Here is a 17558-nt window from a genome sequence, read left to right as displayed (position 1 = left end):
GACCAAGATGATAGGTATTTATGAGTCTACATAAAAGAACAAACAGACAACATAACAGTGAAATTTATGAAAGCTTTTGCAAAAGGAGAGAACCCAGCAAACTGCTGCTTCAAGCCGTTCACTGAGCGCTCTAGCGACCCCTTGTTAGGCTTTCTCTTTTATTACAAAGCAAAAAAGGAATGTGGAGGGAGGCAGTTTTTGGAGTATTACAAGATAACAAGTGGCTGCAGCTTTAATGAAGTATATAATGAAGTAAATAATCGTGAACCCCAGTGTACCACAACAGGAAGAAGATAATATTATTCCCCACTGCTAAAGTTTCTCTGTATATCAATAAACAAGACACAGTTGGGTCATAATTATGCATACAGATGTAGATTGTATTAATAAAACTATCTATTAAGACAGCGGTGTGCCACTTTTACAAAAAACATCTGTACATGTAGATCAAGATCATCATTGTTGTGACAGCATAGCACAGATAACCTGTGAATAAAATTGCGCTCCTCTGCCTTTTCCCACTACTAATTGAAAAAATACACCATTCAGTCAAAAACAAGCTCTGAATTATTAAAGTGATAGCTTTCTCTGCATTCAATGAGTACTTCTTAAAAGTTAAATATCTGTTTTCTTGAAGCTCTATTGATGTGGCCCTCTAGAGTCTTGAGGGCCACAGACATAACTGTGGTGGGCTGGATTTGAGTTTGACACGTGTGGAATAAGTAAGGAAGGAATTTTTTTAAATGGATGCTTTTGTTTACATTTTACTGTATTTTTTTAAAAGAAATTATGTATGACTTTATTTATGTATAACATTCAAGGACGACTAGGTGTAAACAATGGATGAATGTTTTATTGACATTGTAATAAAAATGACAAGTGAAAAATGATTGACAAAAATCGTTATGATAAAATTAGGCACCTTTTTGTTCACAAGCTTTGTTGTTCTAAAGTTATTTTCCATCTGCTGAGCCTGTTTTAGCATGTTGAGGTCAGCTGAATACATGATAAACACAAAACTACTACTAGTTCAGTAACAAGTGTAAGTTTCATAGGTTTTATACTGGAAAAAAAAAGAGATTTGAAAAAGTGTTATCTTTACATTGTGTAATTATATTATTTATTTGTACGATGTTTTTAGTTTACTTGCTAACATGCCAGAATTTGCACGTAACTTTGTCTGTATGATGACATAATTTTAAAATATTAAATCAGGAGTTATTATCACTTGGTAACTTTTATTATTATGATTATGATTCTTATTATGATTATTATTTTATTTTTTATTTTTTTTACCACATACCTTTACATTTTACTCTTCCTTGAGTAATTTCTTGGACGGATACCATTTACTTTTACTTCAGTAAAAATAGTTTGAAGCAGACTTTAGACTTTAGAGGCAGATGAGTTGGTCGGTGCTTTTACTTTGACACTTACCGGATGTTGACAGTTTAATCCACTCGCCAGCTGACCTCCACGTGCGAAAGCTGAAGGCGAGGGTGAAATTATGTCCAAAGCAAGTACGTATGCCAATACTGCGCTGAATGGAATTGCCTAAAATGTCCGTGCTCATGGTTTGTCTCACCGGTTTCTGTTTTCGGCCACAGAGCAGAAACGAGCCAAACGTCTTGGTTTTCTCGGGAAGTTTAAGGTAAGCACCGTCGCGGCTAACGCTGCCTGTAGCTAACTTCAGGAAAAACTTCACAACGCCTGTCACAAGTACGTATAAATACCGTGTTTTTGACATAAGCGTGTAGTTTTGATAGCAGAGTCACATTCCGTACAAAAAAAAACGTTTTAAGTGGAAATCTAAGCGCTAACATCGCTTATTGAGGGATATACATGGTTTCATAGCTAGTAGAAATAGGCTCTCAAAACAAATCTGAGGACAACGAGTCTGTAATAATAATTATAACAATAATAATAAACTGTAGAATTATTATTATATTTTAATATGTAGCTATAATAAAGACTAACACAAGTATCTCCACTCAGACATTTTGATGCATTTGATTTCAGTCTATTGCTCCTTGTCCGGACTTGTGATCCCTTTAAAAGTAGTAAAGAACCTTAATGCTGTTTTCAGACTAAGGATGGGCGGAAGACCGAAGGATCAGGGCCGACAAACAATAGCAAGCAGCCGGCTGTTCACCAGGTCAAGGACTCCAGGAGACCTGAGAATGTCAGGAAGCAAAGGGTACATTTTTAAATGCTTTCAATTTGTAATTTCTTATTTTTTTATATGAGCTGTTTTTAATGCGATTACAGGTATTTATGCCATGTGCTTGAATGTTTTATTATTGCTCTTTACCTACTTTGACCTGCCAGAGACTGGAGACCTGTGACACATTTAGATGACAGATAGAAACACACATGTTGGTAAATTAGCGTTGTCCATTTTGAATAAAAAAAAGATATTACATTTTCCATAATTTATCAGACAATAATCTAATAGCATAAAACACACAGTTTATTCATTAAATTTGAAATAACACATTAAAAATTAGGTTACTATTACTATATGCAATATTAGCAATATCCAGAGTAGTTTGAAAGCAATAACAAAATAGCAATTTAAAATATTTCTTAATAGAAAGTATTTTATTACAACAAATGCAGATTAGTTTGAATAGTTTGATGTGTACCTTTTTTTTTTGTTTAATATCTTCAAAGCATTTCAAAATATAAAAAAAACCAAACTGGTGTAAAATATGTATATTTAGAATATTGTAAATGTACTAACACACAAAACTGCTGTAATCTTTAGTTTGATGTGTTATAATGCTTCAGCCTAAGTATTTTAAAGTTTGATATTCTCAGATGTAGTTGCAGTTAATCAGTCGTGTTCTTTTAAGTTTTTTTTTTTTAAACGTTAAAATCTATTTCAAAACAACTATAGTTAACACAGAATCCATTTTTTTTTTAAATTATCAAATATATTTGAATGAAGTTACATTTTATTTAACAAAGTTACATTTGTTTTGTGTCTTCTTAGCACATTAAAAATATAAAATCTGGTAATAGAGCAGATTGTTGGAGGAGTTTCTGCTTTTCTGCATTGGCTTATTTAACGTCTACTTGACTTAGTTGAGAATGTTTGGAAACTGGATTGGGCTGTAATCTGCATCTCTTGTCAGCTTCAAGATCTCCAAGAAAAGCAGAAGCTGTCCAGAGAGCGTGAGATGATGAAGAGGAGAAATTTACAAACCTTTCAGAACGACATCCTACAGCGACAAAGAGAGTTTGAGCTGAAGGTATAAAAATCCCAGCCTGAAAGCTAATCAGACGCTCCATATTTCACAATTTGTGTCAAGTTTTCTTTTCTCATTGCCAAAGGAAACAGAGATGCAGAGTTTGGAAAAAAATGTAAACTTTGAAAATGAGAATTCAAGAAAGGCGTATTACAGAGAATTTAAAAAGGTAGGTTTCAGTCAATCCCTGGGTTAATCATTTTTTAATAGAATAGCTTTATGAAAAGCATTGTGCTTTGTAAGGTCGTGGAGGCTTCGGATGTCATTTTGGAGGTGTTGGATGCCCGGGACCCTCTGGGCTGCAGATGTCCTCAGGTGGAGCAAGCCGTCATCCAGAGTGGAACCAACAAGAAGATCGTTTTAGTCCTCAATAAGATCGGTAAGAAGAATGCTTGTACCTGTGGTTACAGAAAGGGTTCATTCATTTTGATATGCTTTTTATTTGACAATCCTTGATTTCTAGATTTGGTATCGAAAGAAATCGTGGAAAAGTGGATTAAGTATCTCCGTAACGAATTTCCTACTGTGGCTTTCAAAGCATCTACCCAGCAACAAACTAAGAACTTGGTAAGTGCTAAGAATTTTAATCTTGTTACTGAACTAATGTTGAAATATTTAGAAGTGCACTGATAAATTGGGTGATCGACTATCGGCCGATACTTTATACTTACCTTCGCAAAGGTCTGAAAATCGGCCGCTGTCCCCTTTTGACTGGCCCAGGTTACATCAGCATGTGTATGGTTAACAATAGTAGGCATGCACAATACATCGCTATTTAACATTGGTATCTGCTAATATTAGTCATTTTTAACATGTATCAGTATCGGGTTGATATTAACAATCGATATTTATATCAGTATCTCAACGTTGGTACCTGCTTTTGTTGGTCATTTTTAACATTGAGCTGATATTGACAACCCACATTAACTTCCATCTAGCTCCCATATCTTTCTGGAGGAGAGGAGGTTGGTCTTTTGACTGTTATTGGTCATTATTATCAGATTTATATATTTTTTAATTTGTGCATTCCTAAACAATAGTCATCCATCCATCTTTTGCCAAAGCAACTTTGGCAAAAGTTTTCAGACAAAAGTATCGGTCAAAATCAGAAACAGCAAATTAGGTTTTTTAAACATTGGCGATCAGCCAGAAAACTGATGACATGCTGAAGTAGTAATTCGGTGCACCCCTTGAAATATTAAAGCCACTTTATTAAAGTTAATTGTATCACCAGTATGCGTTCTGTTTATTTTTTTGTTTTTTTTCTTCTCGTGGACAGAAACGCAGCAACGTCCCAGTAACTCAAGCCACCTCTGAGCTCCTGAGCACCAGCGCTTGCATCGGAGCCGACTGCCTGATGAAATTACTGGGAAACTATTGCCGCAACCTGGACATCAAGACCGCCATCACCGTGGGAGTTGTGGGTAAGCTGCTGTGGTTTTAGGGTCCTCTAGATCTATAATCTTAATTTCAGGCTTCATTCACTGTAAAATGCATGCAAAAAGAACCAAACCTAACTTTATTCATGTATATTTCTGTTAGGTTTTCCTAACGTGGGGAAAAGCAGTTTGATCAACAGTCTGAAACGGGCGCGGGCGTGCAGCGTCGGAGCCACACCTGGGGTCACAAAGTAAGTGTGATGCTGAGCTCCTTGTGCTAAATCAATGGCGTTCTGACTCCTAATACAACTGATTCCTTTGACCGAATTACTACTTCAGCATGTCATCAAGTTTGATTTTTAGATGTGTTAAACTAGTGACAGACTGGCAATTGGACACCACTGCTCTAAACACTGAAATCTATTCACATTGAACATAGTAGGCAGTTTGTTCTGCTGGTGTTGTACCAACCTTCCAGACCTCTCAAGACTTCTGGTTCTGGTTCTGCTCTGCATCCCCAGAACCAGAGCCAAACACGGAGAAGCAGCATTAAGCACCACAAATCTGGAACAAACTTCCAGAAAACTGAAAAACAGCCAAAACACTGAGTGCTGTTATGTCTGGCTAAAAACTCACCTGTTAGAATTGCTTTTGAAACATTATCAGTAAACCACTAGTCAATAAATATATGCCATGTTTCAATTGTTGACTCTGTGTTGCATGTCTTTGTGTTTTTATGATGCAAAGCACTTAGAAATGCCTTGTTGCTGCCATACGAGTAAAATTTGGTTTGATTAATTCTTAGCGTCTTGAAAATTCAGTTCATTACATTGAATTAATTCACGTTCAACTCATTTAAACTTATGACTTTCAGAGGCGTTTAAGTTGACAGAGAAAAATCGATGAACCGACTCTGAGCACAAGAGTAGATCTTTGCTGAAAGGTTGTTTTTTATTTTTTTTATTATTTTGGTCTTCAGGTGTCTTCAAGAAGTGCATTTGGACAAACATATTAAGCTCCTGGATTGTCCCGGAATCGTCATGGCAACATCAACAAGCGACGCTGCAATGATCCTTCGTAACTGCGTGAAAATCGAACAGCTTGTAGATCCCCTTCCACCCGTCGAAGCCATTCTCCGCAGGTGTAACAAGGCCCAGGTCCGTCCCAGCGGCTCTCCGTTGGTACCGCTTTTCAGTCAGTCAGTCAGTCAGGGCATTGACAGCACCTTTATGTGCACAGATCACTGAGCACTACGGCGTTCCAGACTTCCAGACGGCTCCGGAGTTCCTGGCTCTTCTCGCCCGGCGGCAAGGCAAACTGAGGAAGGGGGGGCTGCCAGACACCGACAAAGCAGCTAAGAGCGTGTTGATGGACTGGACGGGGTGGGCAAACCAGACTTTTAAAACTCCTACCGGTAACACTCAGTCAGCATTTGTTTGATGTGATTTCATTTAATTTCATGCAGAGGAAGGATCAGCTACTTCACACACCCTCCAGAAACACACACTCTGCCCACCCATGTCAGCGCTGAGATTGTTACAGAGATGGGAAAAGCCTTTGACTGGGACGAGCTGGAGAAAGGAAATCAGGAGGTTCTTGCAGGTAAACAGAGTCCAAGTCTGTGACCTCACACTTTGCAGAAAAAAAAGTTGATGAAAGCATGATTACCTAAAGACATACATTTACATTTCAGATTATGTAAATTTCTTTAAAATATTATTTTTATAATCAATTAATTATATAGATTTAACCTTTTAGCGTAAATATATATATATTTTTTTTTAATGCACAGTACAAAGGTTCAGGCCAGAACTTTTGTATTTCCATGTTTCTGGTATGTCTGTAAATCTGATGCACAAGCCATCAACACTGACAAACAACTGCTATAGATAAAAAAGCTGCTTCTCTTGGTCCACTGGGGTTAATTTTTGCTTGAAAATACAATCTATTGCCGTGTGGAAATTATGCAAAAAGGAGTTTTGAATGATAACGGTAAATTGTGCAAGCTAAAATTAAACACGTTACAGCAGCACAAAGGTTGCAATGCTAACGTCAACGTCCACAAATCGGGTTCCTGAAACTTTGAAGCTGAGCAGGAATACAATATGATCAGATTAAGAACAATAAATATCTTTGTTGTTGCCCTCATATGTCTATTCGGTCAATACTTTTGCAGCAAAACATGTTTTTGACTTGAAAATGTTGCTTATTTTGTCGATTCTATATAGTTTTTGATGAAAATTTGATTAATTACAAATGCTGCAATTAACTCAATTAAACATTTTAATCAAGTCCCACAATCACAAACCTTATTTTACACTTTAAACTGGTGAGGTCCAAAGTAAGAGCAGGAATGGTTCTACCACAGTTGTTTGTCAAATGCTTAATTCCTCTTTCAGGGGGAACTTATGTCACGTGAGAATACCAAGTTGCCTGAGCTGCAAATATGTAGGAATAAATTGAGAGCCAGAAACATAAACTTGCATAGTTTTTTAAATATTCCTCAAGTGTTTTTTCAGCCAAACTGTTTTGTTTAGTTAAACCATGAGATTTTTTTCCCTTGTCATTCAGAGTCCTCTTGCCCTGACGTCCAAATGGGATTTTGCATGGAAACTGCCGGAATGACACAAGGGGGTCAGATCGAGTCACCTGACCCGGAAATGGAGGGAGGGTCTCTGGAAGATGAAGCCCAAGCCATGGAGGATGACCAGGATTCAGAGGTGAGGGTGTACCTGTGTGCTTACAACTGAAATATTTATTCTTAGCCTGTTCTCAAATGAAAATGATCAAGCCAACCTCTCTACGTCCAAATAGTTTGGACCGATGACGGTGGAGATAAAAGCCCAGAGAAAGACGGACGCCCCTGTGAAAGACGCGGCTCCCAAAGCTCCAAACTTGAAGGATATTGTGAAAGTAGATCCTCTGCAGCAGGGTCAGGCACTCCGAGCTGCCAACAAAAAGAGGAAAAAGCAGCAGAAAAGAGCCGGTTTGTATCATCATGTTTGGACTGTTTTCTTAGACAATAACGGTTGTAAATCCTGTATAACCATATTGCCAAAAAGAAAAAAATAAAAGTACAGCGGCATGCTAAAATTAAGTTTAACCAACAGTATTTTAACTATTGTGCCAATTTAAAAATGAGAACTTGACTCGACATGTCAGACCTACAAAATATATGTATAATCTGTACGGAGCAGGAAAAGCCTGATTGGTGCATGAGACAGAATGAGACTGAAACTTTCTAATGTGTCAAAAAAGAAGAAATTAAAATATTTAAAAAATGATATCAATATATATATATTCCTGATATTGAGCTGTTAACTTTACTTGTTAACACATATTTGTGCTGGTTGCACTTTGATGTCAACATCAAAATTCTCCTGAATTTCAGGTTGTGTGTTTTGTCACAAATATGTAGAATAATAAACCATTAAAGACATTGAACGTGCTCCAGCAGGTTTCTTAAGTTCAAGCCTCCCCCTTACGTAGAAGAAAATCTATTACTGACCGATTTGTTTCCCACTGTTGCATAACTTGTTTTGATTGTTGGTGTTGTTTTCTTTTTTTAACAGACAAAATTGCCACCAAACTATCGGACACACTTGCATCTGCGATGGACTTCTAACTGTCAGAGGACTTATCATGGGAATTGAATTAAAAAGAAAGTTAAACAATTCTTTGTCCTGTGTTTACTTAACTATTACTTTAGTATACACATCATGTTATCATTTGGTGTTTTTTTTATATATTGTAAATGGCAATTATACCTACTTTATGTCTCAAATGTTGATTAAAAAAAATAAAAAATCTGTTCTAAAGAGGAAAACTATTCAGTTTACAACTTGACAGATTTCGACAAGTTCCGGGTGACGTTGCGTGCGTGATGACCTCAGTGCAACATAAACAACAGCTTTAAGCGTCGAGGCTAGGGGGCTGCTTCTCGTTTGTAACCGCCGACGGTAAAACATGGCAAAGAAAGCGGAGGTTTCCGGGAATTAATGGCTGTAATTATGTGAAATTAATATATTTGTAAGGTAAGTATATCTTAACCGACGGCATGTTTCCTAATTTAAAAGCCTTTCCTTGTTGGCTAATGGTCGACTGCTGCTAGCAGAGTTGTTAGCTGAACGGTAACTTCCTATTTCTAGCTAGCCTTTACTCGTTTTAGTTAGAAAAAGAGCAACTAACGACGCTTTATCTTCTCGTCAAAACGAAGAAGCGGACACCAAGAGTTTACGATGTGTATATAGTACATTAGTTGTGTTTTTTTTAATCAGCTGGTTGGTGTGGGCCCATCAGAAAGTCGGAGCTGTCAGAATGAGCTCGGCTAAGTCAAGACGACCGAAGCAGACCGCTTAAAATAGAGCTTACAAAACAGCTGCAATAAACCAGCTGCCGTCTGTGGGGCCCAAACAAAGTATTAGCCAACACAAACAGCGACGTGAGGCATGTAACAGAAACTTCTGCCGTCGGAGAAGCGCGCTATAGTTTTTAGCGCACTTTTCAAGTGTTTTTACGTAACCAGCTCGCGGGGGCACGTCGCGCTCAGGCTGCAGCCTCCCAGCGTGGAACAGCGTGTGCTGAACTGTCTGGCTGCAGGGAATGGCTCCGGCTTTATTTTTCTACTCAGGCAGTAGACTATCCGTCTGTGTACGAAATGGAAAAAATGCCAAGGCAAAAAAATAAAACATTCCACTACTCTTGAGATTGTGTAGGAACCCCGTGTTTAACTCAAGGATGAGATTATAAGGGGAAATGTTACTGAGTCAAGTTCTTGCATCAATGAGTGAGGATCTCACTAAAAGTATCTAATTGAATTCAACAAGGATAGTGTCACTGCACACATTTTGATGTGTTTATAACTTAACATTTTAATTGGATAATTATGGAAATTGTGGCAAATTGAGGTCGGAAGAAACCTGGGACGTCACTTCAGATCAATAATGAAATAGATTTTCTTTTTCATTCTGAAGTTGCCTGTGATCCACATAATTATGTGGAAGAACACAAACTTCACAGAAAAATGCTGTTTGATCAGAGCGCTGCACCAAAGCGTAATAATGGGGAAAAACAAGTGAAAGGGTGAAAAGAAAATGGCGAACAAGCGACAGGGAAAGCAGCAGCTCTTCTCCAGATGGTGACTGACGTGTCCGGCACACTGGGTACACTAGGTTCCTCATGGTAATCCACTCCTGGACCACAGAGGTCAGAAGTGAAGTGTTTCAGAGAAAGGACAGGACTGTTGCTCAGTGGTCCAAACTGCTCTTAAAAAGCAAAGTCCCAGAGTCTGGAGAACGAGTGGAAAAGCACAGGATCCAAGTTGCTTCAGCTCCAGGGTGACGCTTCCACTTAGTGGTAATTCATAAAGTTTAGTGCCCACATAGCAGAGGCATTTCTGCTCTTCATTCTTTCTCTCTGACACGCTTTGTGAAGATACTGATTCTGCTTTCCACCCGCCTCGATGATACCGACATCTGTGTTATTGACCACGGCATCGCTGTGTGTCGGTCAAGGCAAGCTGACCGAAGAAGAAACAGTCAAAATGAGCAAGAATACATTCTCACTTTTGAAACGTATCACTGCGTGTAACGAAGCTATATAAAAAGTTAAGCTCTTGAAATTTAATTGCTCAAATAACAAAAACATTTTTTTTAAATGAATCAAATATTTTTTCTGCAGTGCAGATGGTTAAAGAGAGAAGAAATGTTAATAAAGTCAAGACATGAATGGGCAACAACAAAAAAATTTAGAGACGCACAAATGAAAACTTTTTCTGGCAGATATCGATTTCTGGTTTTCCTGAAGTCAAGCCTGTCTGTGCAGATCTTGAGCAATGCCATTTTTCCCCCTTCATCAAAGCACATCTCCCAAACCCTTTATCTGTTTTTTTTTTTTTTTCTTTTTATTAAACCGAAAACAAAAAGTGAATTGATGAACACTTCAATTCAAGGAACGACAAGCTTTTTTTATTATCAGACTAAGATTGTTTTTGACTTCGTCAGACTGGACGGCCTTGTGTCCGACTGCATCGCCTACATTTTTAAGCGAATGAGTTGATTTTGTTGCTTTTCTATGGTGACGTGTGTTAATATCTGTTTTATTGATGCTGGAGTGATCTTTGTTTTCCAGATGCACTCGGCTGTCATTAAAGCATCACCAGTAGGTGATGAGAGGTCATTATAAACTTGTAGGCGGAGTTACAGAAGCTGGTTAGGTGATAATGTTCCAGTCTGACAGCTGAAATGGCAACATAGGAAGTTGAAAAGGGGAAAAAGTTGATTTAATTTGCTGGAAGTTGATCTGTTGTTTGTTTTTTTACAGAGAGCAAAAAGTCAGTGATTTTTTTTTTGGGACAAAATAAAAAAGAAATAAAGTTTGAGCCGGTGTTGTAGTTCTGAAGAAGATAAGCAGTGTGTTTAGACTGTGCAAATATAGACATTTTAACATTATTCAACGAACTCTCATTATACTTCATTAACAGTACGATTGAATTACAACTGAAATGATTAATCGAATTCATTATTAATATAATCAACTAATTTGTGGAGTAATCAGACAAAAAAAGGCAATTTGCTGGAAAAAAAAAACACCAAGAGAAGTAATTAGGTCAAAACTGTGTAAAAATATACAGATTTTGCATTTAGAATATAAAAAACCTGTTTATAAAGAGCCTGAAAATGGCATTCAGTGTAATTTGCCATCATCCAAATAAATGTTATCAAAATGACTACAAATCAAATATTGCTGTACATACATTAATTTGTCCTGTTTTTGCTCTGCAGCCCTATCCTTACATCTTAATCGGTGTCCACCATGTCGTCGCGCGTGTTGCTGCGCCAGCAGCTGATGCGAGAGCAGGCCCAGGAGCAGGAGCGGCGCGAGGCCCAGCAGCTGGCCTCCGCCTCCCAGCTCAGAGCCTCCGATTCCACGCCAGCAATCTCCGTCTCCCTGCCGCCCAACGCCGCGAGGCCCCCACCGGCGCAGGTGCCTGTGGAGGTGCTAAAAGTAAGAGCCACGCATTTATTTATTTATTTTTTTATTAATGTGTAACTGTCATTGTGTGTCGGCAGCCGTGTGAACTAACTTCAAATGTAGCCCACCCTAAACTGATTCAGAAATAAATTCACTGACAAAACTGCTACTTTTAAATCAAAATCTACTCACAAAAATGTTAGATGCAACATAAAGTGATCATATTTTCCTCTGGTTTGTTTCTGTTGTAATAGTAACTAGTCACATCAGCTCTATGACGTGAGCTCCAAAATACACCCGAATCTGCTTGCAGTTGCTTCATTAAAACTTGGCAGATTGGAGGAAGTTTTATAGGAAGACTGACTCTTTTATTGCTGCAAGCTCACAAAAAAAAAATTCATTTTCTTCAATTGAGCCTGAAATTTAAAAAATCTGTTCACTTTATTGGTTGCTTTAAAGTAGTGCGGTTCAGTTTAAGCTTTTAATTGTAAATTACTTGGCTCACATGAAAAAAAAATGTTTGGACTTTCTCAATCTAAAGATTTTTTTTCTTCCTGGTTTTGCAGTCACCCGTTGCTCATGTCTCAAGCACAATAACAAATCAAGTTAAAAACATGCAATTCTAATATGTTTGCATCATGAAATCTTTTTCTTGACACAATGTTGTGTGTCTCTCAGTGGGCTCAGGTGGGAATCTAAGCGTTTAAACTGTTGAAATGTTCCAGGTGCAGACGCACTTGGAGAATCCCACCAAGTACCACATCCAGCAGGCCCAGAGGCAGCAGGTGAAGCAGTACCTCTCCACCACTCTGGGGAACAAGGCGGTCACGCAGTCCCTCGGCGTGTCCCCCGTCCACCAGTCCAGCTCGGCCCCCGAAGTCGGCCCCACCGCCAGCAGCGCCCCCAACAGCCCCATGGCTCTGCTGAACATCGGCTCGAACAAGGAGGAAGTAAGGGAAATTCCTAAGGTTTTCACTCTGGGTTTCGTTTTTATTCCTCCCGCAGCGGATTGCACAACGCCGCCCATCCGTTATAGTTTCTGCAGATTCGCCGAATGTGTTTTGAGGAAGTTAATTGCAGGTCGCCCGGCTGGTTTCTAGTTTAAAGGCTGTGTTTGCTCGGAGCATGCCTTCTCTTGTCGCATTCTCGTCGCTCTTTTGTAACAATAGGATGTTAAATGTTGCACCTGCAGCTGAACAGAACCACGCAGCTCCGTCTGTGAAGCCGAGCTCCGCTTTGTGCCGTCGCCGTTTTGCTCCCGGAATGAATCTGACGGAGGCCTTTTCTTTCTCTCTCTCTTCTCGTCCAGATCGATGATGTGATCGACGACATCATCAGTCTCGAATCCAGCTTCAACGACGACATCATCACCTTGATCGACTCAGGTCTTCAGCTGCCCAGCACGGTATGAAGAACAATGCCGTTTGTTCCTGTTCGACATTTCCCTCAGGACCGACAGGTTATTCTGGTTGTCGCGGTATCGCAGCCATCAGAACCTGGCTCCTGAGGGCTTTTTCCGCAAAGGGAATGCTCTCTTTTACGTGTGGAATTCAGAAGCTGTGGGAGTAAACATACATTTGTGGCACTCGCTTACAAGTCATCACAGAAGCGCCGCCTGGGCAGACCAGAGCCGTCACAGGCCGGCCCGACGGGGGGAGGCAAGTCAAAGCAGATTTGTGTCGACTGTTAAAAATGCAGCAGCAGCAGGTTAGCTGATAACTGGGGCCGAGGGAGAAACTTGTGGGATAAATTGAATAATGAGGCTTATGGTGATGCTTTTGGAGAACCAGAAAAGGAATCAAGCCGAGGTAAATGCTCTCTAAACTTTAAAAACTCCTGCAATGAAGAGCAGCTTTCAAATTGAACAGCAGTTTCATTTTGAAGTTCCTTACGTGTCGTTGGTTCAATAGATATTTCTCTTCCCCCCCCCCGACTATTCACTGCATGCATGGTAACATGTTTGCCGTTACTGTAGCTCCCGGGAAACCTGCTGGACGTTTACCACAGCCCTGGAATGGCAGCTCCGACTCTCACCGTCAGCAACTCCTGCCCTGCTGACCTTCCACAGATCAAAAGGGAAATTACCGGTACAGAACCTGCTTGCATTAATTCCTGTCTGCGTTGTAATGAAACTTTTATTTAATGTGTCCGACTCCACTGCTGAACTCCTCTTCCAGACGCCGATGCCAAAGCATTGTTGAAGGAGAGGCAGAAGAAAGACAACCATAACCTCAGTAAGTGAATCTATTTGAATCAGAGGTGGGCTGGAATGACTGATGAAATAATCATCAACTAATTTAGCGATCAGTTAATAGTTAGCTGGAGTAAACAGACTTTTAAAACAGGATATTTTCTGGAGAAAAAAAAACACACACACACACAGTCAAAGCAATAATTAAGCCAAAACTGTTTTGCATTTAAGATATGAAAAAAAAAAAAAAACTTTTCCTTTAAAAATGCTCCACCCAGAACTCTTCAGTTTTTTTCATCTTAATGTTAGAAGTACTATTTTAGCTCCACATGCAACACATGATCAAACTCAGGTAATGGAACGGTACATTAATGCAATCAAATGTTTATTTTCCTGTTTGCAAAAAGAAATTGGATAATTTCTTTATCTGCATTTTCAATGTATTTGTTTTTCGTGAAAAATCTGCAGAATGTGCCAGTTTTTGTTTGTTTTTTTTAAACCTGATTAATCGTCGAAATAACTGACAGCTGCTTAACTCTTCCTTTGCGGTCGCTGCAGTCGAGCGGAGGCGAAGATTCAACATAAACGACCGAATAAAGGAGCTGGGTACTCTGATCCCCAAGTCGAGTGACCCGTAAGTTGCTAAAGAGAACAACTTCTCGCCCTTTCTCAATTACAGTTGTGACTCGTGCAACTGCATTTACATTATTGTTTGTTTTTGTTTCTTTATTTGGGCCTGACAGGGAGACGCGTTGGAATAAAGGCACCATCCTGAAGGCCTCTGTGGACTACATCCGGAAGCTGCAGAAGGAGCAGCAGAGAGCCAAGGATGTCGAAATGCGCCAGAAGAAGCTGGAGCAAGCCAACCACATGCTAATGTTACGCATCCAGGTCTGAGTTTGCGTTCTTTAAAGCGTTCACTGTTGCACACTTGTACACACGCGCTCGTTTTGGTGAAACCTGACGGTGGCAGCACCGTGCAGAGACGGGACAGATTTAAGACCAGTGCAGAGGTCCACCTTCCGGCAGGACGGGTGCACTAGACGTGCAGCCAGAGCTGCAGTGAAATGTTTTGGGTCAAAATATGTGCATCTGTTGGGAGCCTAGTCAAATCCAAACCTAAATCCCATTGAGAATTGCAGAGCCACTCTGCCTCTGTTGTCAGAGTAGGGCAAGAAATAAATGACAATATATGTCGCTATAGATACGTGATTGATATCAATAGTTATTAGAACTGACTGATTTTCAGTGTTCAATATACAGAATATTCACTGAACTCTGATTCAGAGCTGCACAGCATTCTGGGAGAGGGACGCAGAGGAAAGGTAGCTAACCTGTTAGCTATTGCTATAGGTTGGTGACATCACCTCACTAAGCACTTTGTATTGCCTTGTTACTGAAAATGTACTATATCAATAAAACGTAACTTATTCTGTAACTTGCTCAGCAGCAGTCGCTCGTAACGGCTTCAAAATAAATTTTAAAAAATGTGGAAAAGACACAAAACGACATGTCACTATTTTGGAAGCATTTAGATATTGTATACAAAAAGACGATTCAATAATTATTGATATAGAAAATAGGTTTTTCAGCCATATCAGAGGTTGAGTTATTTTGCAAAGATAAATGTGCAAAGCCTTCAGTTAAATGAACACTGAGACTTGGCAGCCATAAGTTAAGTGGAAGCTGATCCCACACTGTTTGGATAGAAATGAAGCCACAGGTTGTGAATTTTTATTTGTAATTGTACTTTTGTAAGGAGTTGTACTTTACAGTCCTAAAACATCTATCAAACTTTCCGTTTTTTTGAAACTAGAAGTGGATTTATTCCTCACAGTGTCGTTCTCGCATACATTTCTTCAGGAACTTGAAATGCAGGCACGGCTCCACGGACTGCCAGCTTCCCAGCAGCAGCAGGCGGCGGCGCCCCACGGCGCCCAGAACCCCGGCGCCGCCACCACCCTGGACCTGTCGGCTCTGAGCGCCATAGCACAACCGCTGCCGGCCTCCTTCCTCTCCCCGCCCTCCTCCGACTCCCCCGCCGGCGTTACCATCAGCAGCCCGCTGGACCTCGGCAGCCTGAGCTTCGCCGAGCTGGACGACCCCGCCTCCTCGGCGCTCTACCCGGACGTGGGCCTGGGGGACATTCTCATGGACGACGGGTGCGCCCTGTCCCCGGAGAGGATGGGCGAGCCACTGTTCTCCCCACTGTCACCAGGTGCCTCTAAAACCAGCAGCCGCAGGAGCAGCCTTGAAATGGACGAGGACTTGTGACAGGTTTTCATAGCGATCAGAGATGATCTGGGAAGTGCAGTTCCATCCCTAATAACTTACGTCTATTTATAGGACTGAAAAAAAAAAGTTCAAAGCTATCATGGAAAACTAACTTAATATTGAATCAGATTAGTTATTGAATTTTTTTTTTTTTTTTTTTTTTTTTTTTTGCCATACATATTGTTCCTATTGGGAACAGCTCAAATGATTGTCTAGGTTTATAAATGCAATCTTATTAAATGGAATATTATATATTAGTGAAGTGGACCTTTAGCATTAAGAAATTCAGCAGTTTTCAAGACCAATTCAGACTTAAAAGGGACATCTTGCTTTTATTTTCTTCTAAATTTATTCTTATGATGAGAAAAGCTGTGGATTCCCCGGCATAGCAAACATACTAAGAGATGCCAACAATTCAGTCTAACTTTTCATTTAAATTTTTGTTTCTTCAACTGACTGGAATCAGGGTTCGTCGTTCGCTCCTGCTGGTTGTCTCACCAGCAGCTACAGAAGGGATCTTTTATGAATTGGCACATTGTGAAATATTTACTGCATTTTGTACATAAGAGTATTTTATTTTGAGCAATTTTATTGCACCTTACTTTAAGGCAGTCTATGCATTTTATGAGAGATTGTTTTGTTTGTTTGTTTAATACTTTGCAGCCAGTGACTGCTTCTAGGCCCCGTCGCATGTTCTCATGGTGATAAAGCCGTACAAGCTTCTGGTTTAGCCAAAGCAGGATTTCTTCCACGTTTTTTTGTTGTTGTTTTTTGAGTTGATTGACTTGGTAAACGCATGAGTGTCTGAGAAGAGAACAATTTTCCAACAGTACTGTAGCTCATAACTTTTTTATATATATAGATATATATACCTGATAGTTTGACAAATGCTTTTTCATAACTAATATCTGTTTTTGTTTTTTTCTTTTAACCTTCTATGATCACTGAATGACTTCCACCAGTTGGCATGTTTTACTCCGATTGTTTTACTTTGCGTTATCATTTCTGATCATGCTTTAATATTGCTAGTTGTATGTTCTGCAGAGGGCTTTGACTCTCTTTAAAAAACAACAACTACCAGTTTCACCTCAGAACTGATTAGAAAAATGGACGATTAAGAGGAACCTGCAGGTCAACTCTGCAGTAAAGTAGGTGCCGCAAATATTAAGAATTGTACTTAAATTTGAGTTATTTTTCTAACACCGACTTACTTTTTTCTGATGAGCAGGAGGCTTGCAGCTCAAAAGTTGGAGCCAGGTCTATTTAAAGGTGCTCCACACCAAAGCACACTTCCTCTCCTCTCGTGATTTTTTATTTTTTTTTTTTTGCATATATGCAACTATTACCTTCCACATGTTCTGCTCTGGTGTATGTGTGAAAGTTAAAACTGACTGTTAAACACAAAACACGTGCGTTTTGTCCCCCTCCCAGTAATCTGGCTTTTGTTTAAAAATTTTAACAAATAAAACGACTTTCTTCAACTCGTGTCCG

At 39.6% G+C, this 17558-nt stretch overlaps 2 protein-coding genes across 3 annotated transcripts; both read left to right on the top strand.

The window, feature by feature from the left end:
- The first annotated feature begins 1444 nt into the window (after positions 1-1444).
- Positions 1445-8304, top strand: gnl3l (guanine nucleotide binding protein-like 3 (nucleolar)-like). The gene is made up of 15 exons (XM_055024999.1): positions 1445-1520; positions 1608-1651; positions 2087-2197; positions 3138-3254; positions 3337-3420; positions 3495-3630; positions 3715-3818; positions 4531-4675; positions 4794-4881; positions 5610-5787; positions 5870-6012; positions 6096-6232; positions 7202-7350; positions 7445-7616; positions 8203-8304. The coding sequence occupies exons 1-15, from the start codon at positions 1508-1510 to the stop codon at positions 8253-8255; spliced, it is 1674 nt and encodes a 557-aa protein (XP_054880974.1). The 5' UTR covers positions 1445-1507; the 3' UTR covers positions 8256-8304.
- Positions 8305-8524: 220 nt separating this feature from the next.
- On the top strand, positions 8525-17548 carry tfe3b (transcription factor binding to IGHM enhancer 3b). 2 transcript variants are annotated; one of them, XM_055025063.1, is made up of 9 exons: positions 8525-8664; positions 11413-11635; positions 12328-12552; positions 12912-13007; positions 13578-13689; positions 13780-13836; positions 14352-14427; positions 14537-14684; positions 15657-17548. In XM_055025063.1, the coding sequence occupies exons 2-9, from the start codon at positions 11444-11446 to the stop codon at positions 16065-16067; spliced, it is 1317 nt and encodes a 438-aa protein (XP_054881038.1). In that variant the 5' UTR covers positions 8525-8664; positions 11413-11443; the 3' UTR covers positions 16068-17548. The 2 variants fall into 2 exon arrangements, with proteins under 2 accessions (XP_054881038.1, XP_054881033.1); XM_055025058.1 differs by having other exon boundaries at positions 14352-14428; positions 14529-14684.
- The last annotated feature ends 10 nt before the right edge of the window (positions 17549-17558 follow it).

This window comes from Poeciliopsis prolifica, unplaced genomic scaffold (genome assembly GCF_027474105.1).
Source record: "Poeciliopsis prolifica strain line A6 unplaced genomic scaffold, Auburn_PproV2 SCAFFOLD003, whole genome shotgun sequence".
NCBI classification, from domain to species: domain Eukaryota; kingdom Metazoa; phylum Chordata; class Actinopteri; order Cyprinodontiformes; family Poeciliidae; genus Poeciliopsis; species Poeciliopsis prolifica.
The sequence above is the reverse complement of the archived record's forward strand: the minus strand, read 5'-3'. Positions and strand labels throughout refer to the sequence as shown.

What these genes read in the sequence shown, in the direction of transcription:
- gnl3l (XM_055024999.1), top strand. An exon ending in GTTTTCTCGGGAAGTTTAAG is followed by an intron (nt 1,652 to 2,086) that starts GTAAGCACCGTC and finishes TGCTGTTTTCAG; the next exon opens with ACTAAGGATGGGCGGAAGAC. An exon ending in GTGTTGATGGACTGGACGGG is followed by an intron (nt 6,013 to 6,095) that starts GTGGGCAAACCA and finishes AATTTCATGCAG; the next exon opens with AGGAAGGATCAGCTACTTCA.
- tfe3b (XM_055025058.1), top strand. Translation starts at nt 11,444, where the DNA reads ATGTCGTCGCGCGTGTTGCTGCGCCAGCAGCTGATGCGAGAGCAGGCC. An exon ending in TGCCTGTGGAGGTGCTAAAA is followed by an intron (nt 11,636 to 12,327) that starts GTAAGAGCCACG and finishes GAAATGTTCCAG; the next exon opens with GTGCAGACGCACTTGGAGAA. An exon ending in TCCCCAAGTCGAGTGACCCG is followed by an intron (nt 14,429 to 14,528) that starts TAAGTTGCTAAA and finishes TCTTTATTTGGG; the next exon opens with CCTGACAGGGAGACGCGTTG.